The 11,607-nt window shown below is 38.3% G+C and overlaps 1 protein-coding gene across 2 annotated transcripts in view; it reads right to left on the bottom strand.

The window, feature by feature from the left end:
* Positions 1-276: 276 nt before the first annotated feature.
* GLRA3 (glycine receptor alpha 3) overlaps positions 277-11,607 on the bottom strand; it is a 107,985-nt gene continuing 96,654 nt past the window's right edge. Inside the window, exons 9-10 of one of the 2 annotated variants that reach the window (XM_072123759.1) lie at positions 7,999-8,118; positions 277-4,447 (exon numbers count right to left, since the gene is read on the bottom strand). In XM_072123759.1, coding sequence (XP_071979860.1) covers positions 4,172-4,447; positions 7,999-8,118 — 396 coding nt within the window. In that variant the 3' untranslated portion in view covers positions 277-4,171. The remainder of the gene's footprint in view (positions 4,448-7,998; positions 8,119-11,607) is intronic. The other variant, XM_072123767.1, reaches the window with a different exon arrangement.

Raw genomic sequence — 11,607 nt, 5'->3', positions numbered from 1 at the left:
TAATATAGTTAGCATCATTTACACAAAATAACAACACAAATATAATTAAGTATAGTATAACATATATATACATAGGTTAACAATATATTAAGTATGAAAAATAAAAGTGTATACAAAATAAAGATCTGTACAAGTTGACTGTAGTTGGATATCTTTGCGTCCTGTACAAAAGTTTTATAACATTAGTATATTTAAAGAAAATCTACCTCCAGGATAAAGGATTGTAAACTAAGTGCACTTACATGCTGGTGTGTGCCCAATCGGGATCTGTTCCTCTTTTAGCTTCATTAAGCCCTTGTTTTTCTTAAAAAAGATTATTATGCAAATGATCCTGAGAGGCTCCATGCTCCATTGACATATATTGAGCCTGGAGCCCCTCAGGCTCATTTGCATCATTTTCAAAACCTTTAATCATAAAAACATAGGCTTAAGACGCTAAAAGAAGAACAGGTCCCGCAAGAGGGGACACACCAGCATGCAAGTGTGCTTGTTTTACAATCCTAAATCATGGTGGTAGATTTCCTTTAAAAAGTTTTTTTAACAGTCAAACATTTGTTTACAATTGTATGAGATCATAGACCAACATATATGGTGACATTACTATGAAATCAATTTGAAATATTTGAATAACAGTGTTAAGAATTTGAAATGTGAAAATTTGTGTGTTTGTAGGTACATTTTTCATGCACAGAATTGAATCCAAGTCTTTTTTCATTGGCTTTGGGTAAGTCTTTCAAAATATTGGCAAGCTAATCCTAGTCATTCATCTTAGAGTTTGGGGAGGGGTAATGAACCAGTGTAAATAAAAAAAAAATTGTAAAATTTTACAAAAAAAAAAATATAAAGTGTTTTATAGACTTATAGGGAGTTATATTCCAATTTCCAATACAGTTGTAGCAACCTAGGTTTGGATAGTTTTTGATTAAGACCTGAAACAAATCTTTCCACAAATTCTGCAAAACTTCTACAAATTGACTTTTGGATGATTGACTCCATGATGTTTGACTTTGAAACTATGAAATCCATGTAAGCTTCAACCAAAGAAACAGGGAATATTGAGGAACATTGTCGTATTTTGTACAGTTTACTAAGGATGTCCCATGTGTTCACTGCTTATTGTGATCCTTTGATTTACATCATATTCTTTTCATACGAAATATTTTGAATGTATAAAAATCACTTTCAGATATAATGTATAGATAAATTAATGTAAATGATAAAAAAAAGTGTACAAAAGTAGCTTGCTAGCTGTATACGTCATAAACATAATCAATATCTTGGTGTGATTTGTGATGTTCTCAAATGGTAGAAACATCTTGTGCATTGAGGACACCTGGAATATCAGCATTACTGGCACAATATAGGACTGGCAGTTTTTATAAGGATATGTTTACCTGAGTGGCTTTTTTTTAGGCTTTTTGATTTTTTTGTGGCTCTTATTATATATAATAATATAATCCTGTATCGGTTAGCGTAAACTTTGACATGAGTTCATTTTTGAATCTTGTATTATTTTTATTTGCATTGCCTCTGTTTATATAGACATTCTATAAGTAACCAACTTTTTTGTTATTCTTATTTGGGAACATAGGCAACACCACCGAACTGGTATGTGGTGTTTTTATGTTATATTTGTTATCTCAAATTACAAAAGTAAACAATATGTATATAGTGATACATATACATTAAAGTAAAATGTAATTATATCAGCATACTTCCATCTACTGTATATCTCATTCTGTAATAATGTGAAAATCAGTGTTCCTCCCTAAAGAGGTGGATCAGTTATCAGATTTCACAAACTACAACCGTTATTAAATGCATCCAAAAATGGATGTGGATGGTAGAATTACTATAAAAATTTACGGTAGATAAAAATTGCTTTATAATCCATTTTAAAGAAGAATCCAGATAAAGACTGAGTGATCTAAACATATAAAATACATTATAGATTGGGGCACATGTACTAACAACAATGCAAACTGAACAATATGTAGTCTACCAGTGTAGTGTGCTGGGTGCACCAGATTCAGGATTTTTGGCACCCGTTCTTCATGAATCTGGCACTCCCTGCACTGCTACAACAGAGTGGGACACTTTTTTGGTGTACATTTAAATGACATTTACCACCATTTTCTCGGTGGTAGACTGTCCTATAACTCACCCTCATTACCTGCAGCATTTTTTAGCTTCCTCTGGGACCTCTGTCAGAGCCTGAAAATAAGGTTCAAATATGCCGGAGGTCGGAGGCGCTCAGGGTCGCGTCGGCTGATCACATGGCTGTGATGTCAGTAAAGGTCCTTTAACCTACTAGTGGCTACAGTGTGTTCTGCTGAGCGGCACCCTGCTGTTACTGGAGAGCACTGGGAGGGTTGTTACGATTATTATTAGACATGTGAGGATGTGTGGACAGCCGTACCTTCCAGCAGAACACGGGCAGACGGGCTGCTGCTCAGTAGAACACACTGTGGCCACTAGTAGGCTTAAGGACGTCACATCCATCTGATCAGTCACATGCGTATTTGCTGGTGACGTCCCCCAGCTGTCTGGTTGCAGAGACGGTTGGGATGGGTGCATAACAATGAAGCGTGGGGCGTGCACAAATTAGGTATCACAGGAGCCAGGAGGCACTCGGCCGACGCAACCACGAGACAATCATTTAAATATTTTTATAACCTTATTTTCTAGCTCTGACGAAGGTCCCGGAGGATGCCAAAAAAGGCTCAGTCATCCCCTGCAGGTAACAAGGATGCGCTATAGGACTATAAGTCTACCACCAAGAAAATGTTGGTAGATATCCTTTAACATATGGCATGTGACATAAGTGTGTCGAACTTTGCATGTTATATCTAGTGCTTGGTCCGACTGAGCACTCGAATGCCCTCTAAATGTGGCGTAGACACTTCCTAAATACCTGTTCAAGCAGTTTGCACTAACAAGAACATGCAAAGGCCAACAGAAAACTGTGTGCAAATGCCTCATCAGTTCTAGGAGATACATTTAATAATAAAGGCAGTCTCGGGGTTACGTACAATATAGATTCTTTAGGATTGTACTTGTAGTTGAATTTGTATGTAAATCGGAACTCATATATTTTATAATTGTAACTCCAGGCAAAATATTTTTTATCCCTGTGACAATTTCAAAATTTTGTGTTGTAATAAGAACAACAATAATCAATAAAGCTTCATTACAGACACCTTACACCTAATCATTGGAGCCTGGGACTACGGTAAAGCATCCAGAGAGATGTTTTCTGCATTCTATAACACTTGGGTGGTTGGCAGTTTATTTTATCAAAACTAGTTCAAAACAATAGTATTATCCATAGTCACAATCAAATGTCACTTTTCATAATTCAGAGATCATTTTGAAAACGAATGAAGCGATCTGATTGGTTCATATGGGTAACCGGTTACCTTTTTTTTTTTGCTTCAGCATTAATTATTTTCTTTCCTGCTTTTATCAAGTATTTATTGATTTGTCATTTTTAAAAAAAACCATTACTTTTTTATGTTTTATTCCTGAAAATGTATATTTCCTGATATTTTGTGTTTTTGCTATTGTAAATGTATATTCTCTGTTGCCCAACTATACAAGTATTAAGGTCTAATATAACAATTGACAAGTCTTGGAATGTTGCAGGGAAATCTTTAGTTCTTTAGCTTAAAAGATCTGATATTAATGAAGAAGGTTTGAACTGTATTAGTTTTTTAAAATTATTTAATATTTTATATATGCACTCTAAGTAGTTTGTCTTTATATTAAGCAATGTTGTTTTTGTACAAAATGCGACATTAATCATAATTAAAAAATAGTTTCTACACAAAAACAGTAGTTCAAGGTTTTCACAAAGTTGAAATAAAAATGTAGATATATTTGTGGTCTCTGTAAAATCTACAACCTATTTGGTCCAGTTGTGTGTAAAACAGTGTATATTAAATTAACTCTCCTAAAAAACAGATCGCTTTGTGTACGGTCACCTCTGAGTTCTAGCTCGTAAAAATAGTTGGCAGTATATTGTAGCTGTGTTTGTACCATCAGATTGTGTAATTATTTTCTGTACAAAAACGTCATATTTATGAGGGGAAAAACGGAACTATGATGTTGATACTCTTACTTTTAAGTACAACCCTACCGTTGATATCTTGACATTCCAGCATTTAGTCTTTTAATCTTGCTGCTGGTGTATGTCCTCATGTCGTAGGATTTTATAGATCACCCAGTAGAAGATGTTGAATATTAAAAAGGCCAATGGGAAACAAGCTCGAGAAATTGTGTCTATCTTTTTTGCTCTGTCAATAAATACTTTTCTCATCTCTTCGTGGGTTTTTGGTGCTGGTGGTGCTTGGTTAGGTCCTTTCGGATTCACTCCATCTTTTGCTTGTAGACACGGTCCCATACCATAAGCTGTAAAGCTGAAACGACTTTCTCTCACATCCTCATCCTGCAATGACAGAGGTAAGAATTTTTTAATGATTTGATTAGATTTTTTTTTATTACGTTGTAGTATGCCATTAGATGAAAAAAAATCTTTTTGACCACAATAACGCAATTGATGTATTACTTTTTCTAAAATAAAAATAAATAGCAATACATCATATTTTTGTTTATCTAGTCACCCATCTAAACGGCCACTGAGACAAGTCTAAGGATATTTTAACCTGGACAGACCGTGACCAGCAATGTCAAGGACAGAGATAAGATGCTAACCTTCACAGTAGTAATGGGATATCTGTAATGTGATAATAGCATGGTCTCTCTTCCATATCAGTCAGTGGTGTGCACTATTTTTTATGTAAGTAAATCTGTCAGGGGATCCCTGGTGCGTGGAATACAGGCAGGATGAAGTCTCATTTTATGATGTATAGTTTAAAAATTAGCCAAACATGGGAAGGGGTTTGCAGTAGAGGTGTAAGACTGCTGCGGACTTCTTACTGCCTCCAGTAGCAGCACCATGCCAAAGAAATACATTTGTATGTAATTGAGGAGCAAGTAGGGATTTCAAAATACCCTGGTTTTCTGGAAAGACTCCCTTAGACAGTTACCCTACTTATGTGATATAGATGATGATATATACACGTGTTCATATGCACAAATAATATATTTAATTCATCTGCTAAATATGAATTTCTTCAATTGTATCTTATTAAAATAATGTTCCTATGTGGAGATAATTTCCCATAAATGTAGCTATGTTATCCTATAGAAACGAGATATTAGTCCTTGGATACGATCAACCCTGCAAACTGGAAGTGATGGTTGGGTGTGTGCTATAGAGGCACAAGACCACCTCGATTCAGTGCTCATTACCTCAGGACATGCAGAAACTCCAAGCCCTTTCATATGCAAAAACTATTTTTTTCTTTGTGCAATCACTTTTGCTGCTGGGGTTGTATCCAAGGACAGCAATCATTTGTTTCTAATTTACAACACGGCTACATTTTTGGGAAATTATCATGATACAGGTGCATTAGTTGTATTAAAATCCAAGTGAAGAAATGCATATATGTATGGTAGATGAATAAAATTAATAATGAATGTCCATTTGGTAATACCCCACAATTTTGACGTAACTGCAATTGTTGTGTGGTGTGTATTTTCCTACAAAAAAAACAAGCCTATAATAATAAAGGCAAGGAAGAAGTGAGTTATTTATCCCAACTTAGGATAAGATTACATATTTACAGGCAGTCCCCGGGTTACATACAAGATAGGGACTGTAGGTTTGTTCTTAAGTTGAATTTGTATGTAAGTCGAAACTGTATATTTTATCATTGTAGTTCCCGACAATTTTTTTTTTTTGCCCCAGTGACAATTGGAGTTTCAAATTTTTTTGCTGTAATAGGACCAAGAATTATCAATAAAGCTTCATTGCAGACAATTTTAAGCTGATTATTGCAATCTGGGACTATTTTAAAGCATCCAGAGAGCTTCACCAGAGGTCACAGTGGGCAGAGGGGTCCGTCTGTAACTATGGGTTGTCTGTAAGTCGGGTGTCCTTAAGTAGGGGACCGCCTGTATTTCATTATTTTAAATAGGCACAATATGCTCTTGGTGTCATAGGCTCGTTCATCTGTTTCCTACTTCTGGCTAAAATGCATTGAATAGGGTTTACACAAAAGCATAAAGCTTGGTTTATTGTTTCCCAATGTTGTAAGGAGTCATAGCAGATCATCATGTATTGACCTTGTACGGAGCACCAGGGTTTATCTTGACCGTATGACCGATACATTTGTGAAAAACCCTCCAATTGCATGTTTTTGTGTAACATCTGAGCTTCTGAGAAGTAATCCCTTGATGATAATACATATATTTACACTCAAGTTAATGGTTTTCTGTCCATCACTAAGATAAACTTGAGTGGTGTACTTGTTAAATGCTAAGACAAAGTGATGTGAAGGAACCTGAAAGATGGGGAAGAGGAGCATAATGGGAATATTAATGGGCAGAAATCAATAGATCAGTGTTATTTTTATTCTGTATATAGGAAGGTGCTATGATAAGACTGGTCACAATACCCCAGATGCATCTAGACCCAGAAAAAAAGCAATAAATAAATTTGATTTAGTATAAAATTTTTTTTTTGCTAAAAGCATGGGAAATTAATTATGTCTCCATTGCCTCCACAATGTTAGGGGGACATCCTATATGGAACATTACCTACACCAAATATTACAGAATTAATGGAATATATATTATTTTACTTCCTGCCTTTATCTGCTCTTATAATTTCAATTAAAACATCCTCACATGGGTGCGTTGCAAAGGATTATAGATCCCATATATGACCCAAATAAATGGTTTCAAGCTAGAAAAAAATAATTGATCTTTTGCAAGTTTTACAAGTTTTTTGATCATATTGAAATGAAGGCTTGAAAAGGTTTCCATAGTATAGATCTTTAATAGTAAATTGATGGAAGTCCAATAGTTGTCTACATCCAGTTCTTATGGACTTCAATCAAAGCTAGGAAGCAGTTCCCAAGGCCTACCACTAAGAACAGAGCAGGACCACATGGCTACGTTCCACTCTTATCGTTTTGGAACTAGAATCAGATTATTCTGGGGGTCTCAACTGTTGTACCCTCCCCAATTTATGTACAATGTATTATTTATGACCTTTCCTGTGTAATGTAAAAGTAATTAAAGCAATTTTTACCATCTTATAATAAGCTGTAAAATAATGCTGACACGTTACAATAAAAGTTCACAGAAGATGCTGTTGCTTGGAAAAACTACAAATGCATTTAATAGGGTGATAAAGCATAGACACAGCAAAAGCAGCTACACAAATTCCTAAAGACAAGTACATAAATCGTTTCTAAGAAGCCATGAGGTACCTCTCCTGTAAAGCCATGAGCAGCATGAATCCCATCTAAAAGCTAAAAGCTTTGGAAATAAGTGAATTACTAGGAAATAGAGAGATTTCTGATTTATAAATTAGCCTCTTGTGCCCTCTGCTGCTTTGCAGGGAAAACTAATTTTCGTAAAAGATGTATTTTGCCCAAAGTGTATGAGATGTCCTTATATATTTTGGCAGGATTATGGGAACTTTAATCTTCAAATTATACCAATGGTCATAGGGACTTAGAGTTAGTCATGTTAGTGTATAAGGGAGTGAAACGGTCTGTGTTGGGTGCTAAAGTGGGTCGGATTGGGGTGTTCCTGCCCCGTGTCAGCGCAATAGCTATAGCCTGTGCCTTTTGCAGGTTATAGCTCAATTCTGCAGTAGGCCACCCTCCACATATGCCAAGGAGGGGTAAGGGGACACGTCATGCAGTGTTGCACCATGCACTACTGCATGATAAATCACCTCCATATGTTTTTGTAAAAAAATGTGTAACAGTAATTCTTTTCGGAATAGAGAACTTAACAGGACAGGTACCTTGGTATTAACAGCTAGCACATATGGAAAGCAATGAAGGTTATGACCAGCTAAAACCTTCATTCATTCACAGTATCTTGGATAGTCACAGATCCTGTATACACATAATTTACCCTGAAATTTGTACTGTTGACTTGAGCCAGTGTCCCATATGTTGGTCCAGCACTTCTCATGCCATTGCTACAACGCAAATTGCCTAGGTTCTCATTTTCACCGACCACTTGCTTAACATTCTTGCATTACAACAAAAAATTAAAGCAAAAATGAAAAAAAAAAAACATAAATACAAGTTCTACTACAATCTGTAGCCTATCTTGACCAAATATAACATATTGTTCTATAAACAGTAGTCACAAAGACCTTTCTATTGCTTCACACCTATACAAGTTGGTTTTCACATATAAGTCAATTGTAACCATAAGCTTCTACGCTATTGAATACATGAACTTGGTAATTTGGCAAATAGCTGAAAAACTAAAAACATTACTGACTGTGTAGAAGGCAACAGATCATTGTGAGCTCATGTATCCTACTCACCTGTCCTCGCTCCTGTTTCTGGTCTGGCGGCCATGCGTGCTTGTCCCGGTCCCTAGGGCGCGTGCAAGCTTCAGAAGATTTAAAGGGCAAGTGCTCCATTGGTTGGGGCTGGCCATTCCCAGAATTCCTTATAATCCAATCTCTCCCTACACACAGTGCCGGATCTTTGTACCATAAAGTAATTGAGAAATCCAGATGCCCTTGACTTCTAAATTCCGATTCTGACTACGCTCCTTTGCTGCCCGTCCTGACTTTGTTTCATACCCAACAATGAATCAGTGCTGCCCATCCTGACCTCCTGCCTATCCCCGACTATGATTTTGCATTACGATTCTGAACTTCATCTTGGCTGCCACCGTGGACAAAGTCACGCTTGTGGAACAACCTGGTGGTACCACACCGCAGCAAGTCCAACCCACTTTGTGGCGGGCTCTGGTAAAAACCGGCTACCACTTAGATTCCGGTCGACTTACGTCAGTGGGTCCACTACCCCTGGTGCCTGACTATAGGGATATCATCTTTCAAATCACATCAGGTTTGTGGTTCTGTGAGCTACAGAATCAGAGATATAGGGATAGAGGGGATTTTTATCTGTAACTCATATTTACAACCACGTCTTCAATTGCTTGTATGTCCAGTTCTATAACATACAGAACCACAATTCTAATGCGTATTAATGTTCCAATGAGATTCATATCTTTAAATCACACCTAAAATTAATCATATGTACTTTAGAACCCAAGATATGGGCATCTGTAGTGATATTTGAGGCAGAGGGTGACTCTTGAGTTCATTTGCAGGTAAATAGGTAAGTTTTGTTGTAAAAGAGGGAATACTAGTAAGGATATATTACAACTTACAACTGGGTGCTTGTAGTTTAGTGGTGTAAAAGCTGGTTACTGAGTCTCTTTAAAAATCCCATCCACATACTGCATGCAAACCTAAGAAATAATTGACATGATGCAGGTTTCATGCTACATGGGGGCTGAAGATACAGTAAACAGCATAAAACAGCTTTCCAAAAAAACATAATTTTGCTAAATTCCATTGCGAGATGCACCACAGCTGTTTAGGTGTCTCATCTAGAAGGTTAACACAGCCCTGTATAGAGGGGCTCAGCTCCTGGATCCTCTCCATACACACCAATTGAAGCTCCATCTACACAAACGTGTGAATTCTGCAGGCTGCAAGCATGGGAATGTATTTCCGGGCCCACCGGACGCCGGCGAGTGAGTGGCGCTCACCTTGCCGATATCAATAGGAAATGACTACCAGGGAAGTAAACAGGGCAGGAATATGACATGTCCTACCCTTTGCAGCACCGTTAGTTGGTAAATTCATGGTATATGACCGAGCCCGATTGAAAGTAATCGGGCAGTGAATTAGCTGCTGTTTGTGTTGCAAATATGTCAAATGCTTGAGGTATTTATGTGACCATAACTATAGGCAACATTTTTATTTCTTTTTTAAATACTAGCAAGAAAAGTGCTATTTTCTGCTTGTTTTATTCTTTCATATGATAATATGATAAGCCTGGTAACAATGCATTGTTGTGTGCACTCTTCTCTGCCTGGTGCATGTTATTAAACAAATCAATATTTTATTCAGCTGTGGAATTTTGATAAAAAGCAATTTAGAGAAAATGCTTTTCATTCCTTGAGTATTGTATCATAAACCTTTGACTAAACACTTGATAACAACTTGCTGGGTCTTTCTATGAAGACTGCCACTATAAAGATTTCTCTAGAGATTATTCTCAAGGACGGAGTGTCAGTCTATTAAATACAAATCAATTGCTTGTGCAGAAGAAGAATGCAGCACAACTTTCCAATATTCTTCTAAAATCGGGACCTTTCTTCTGCGTGGAGAAGGGCCAATTGTACTCCGTGCTGACATATATTGTGAAACGAAGGTGATGTCTTGTACATGGATGCAAGGCTACCAGCTTGGAGGAGACCTCAGACTGTTGTATTCATTCACATGAGCCGCGGATCATGGGAAATTAAATTACTCTCAAAAAGGGTTCTAAGTGCTGAGACTCTAATCAATACTAAGAAAGAAAGAGCTGTGAGGTTGACCTTTTGGTTGGCTGACAGTTGTTGAGGCACATTTACTAAGGCCCTTGCGCTAGTTTATTGTCAGACTTTGCAGGTTCTTTCTAGTGGAAACTGGTTGTACAGGTATTTAAGAAGTGTCCTTGCCATTATGTGTTGCACGCGAGCCTTTTGTGGTGCAGCTGCACTAGCCACCATGCGACACAAATTAGGAGCCGTTGCGGTGCTCAGTCGGACCGTGCACCAGATTTAACATGCAAGTTGGGGAACTCTGTCGGGCCAGTGTAGGGAAGTGACAGAATCATGATTTCTCAAAAAAGTCACATTGAGGTTTTTGGGACCTTTCAACTGAAAAGTTTCACAGAGCTATTTTTGCCACTTCACTATACTGGCATGCAAAGCCCGATTCATTACTTGAGATTTTTACAAAACATTCCCAAAAAGTCTTATAGTTATGCTAGTCCCTTGTGTGAGGGCTGGGAGTCTGTGGACCCTCTAGACCACCGCGGGAGATTGTTCTAGCCGACCTGGGGTCTAAGTGGCACCAGGTTTTCACCAGAGCCCGCCGCAAAGCAGGATGGGCTTGCTCCTGCGTATACCACCAGGTTGCTCCACAGGTGCGACTAGCCCACAGTTGCTGCCAAGGTAATACAGGAGACAGTTTGTACCCAGGGTAACGGCAGGAGAATAACACAGGAAGGCACACTAGGACTCACGTCAGGAATCGCAGGAATCACAAGAACGGACTGACACACAGGAATGCAGGAATCACATGATACACAGGAATCACAGAGGAGCTTTCTCTTCACGGGAAGGCTTGAAGATCCGGCAAGGGCCACAGGAAGGGGCAGAAACCTATACCAGGCCAGCGGCAATTATCGGCACGCTGGCCTTTAAATCTTAGCAAGCCGTGGGAGCAGCGGAGATCGCCGCTGGAGCCAGGGGAGGTAAGCGGCGCCGGACCCCGGGGGCACACTGAGAGACAAGAGTGCACCTGCGATCCCAGACATTGATTGCGGCAGCACCCGTGACAGTACCCCCCCTTTGGCCTCCCCCTCTTCTTCTTGGTCCCAAGAAATCTCTGGAGGAGAGTCCGATACTAAATGTTCTCCTCGGGCTCCCAGGATCTCT

The sequence above is a fragment of the Engystomops pustulosus genome, chromosome 1 (assembly GCF_040894005.1).
Source record: "Engystomops pustulosus chromosome 1, aEngPut4.maternal, whole genome shotgun sequence".
Taxonomy (NCBI): Eukaryota; Metazoa; Chordata; class Amphibia; order Anura; family Leptodactylidae; genus Engystomops; species Engystomops pustulosus.
The sequence above is the reverse complement of the archived record's forward strand: the minus strand, read 5'-3'. Positions and strand labels throughout refer to the sequence as shown.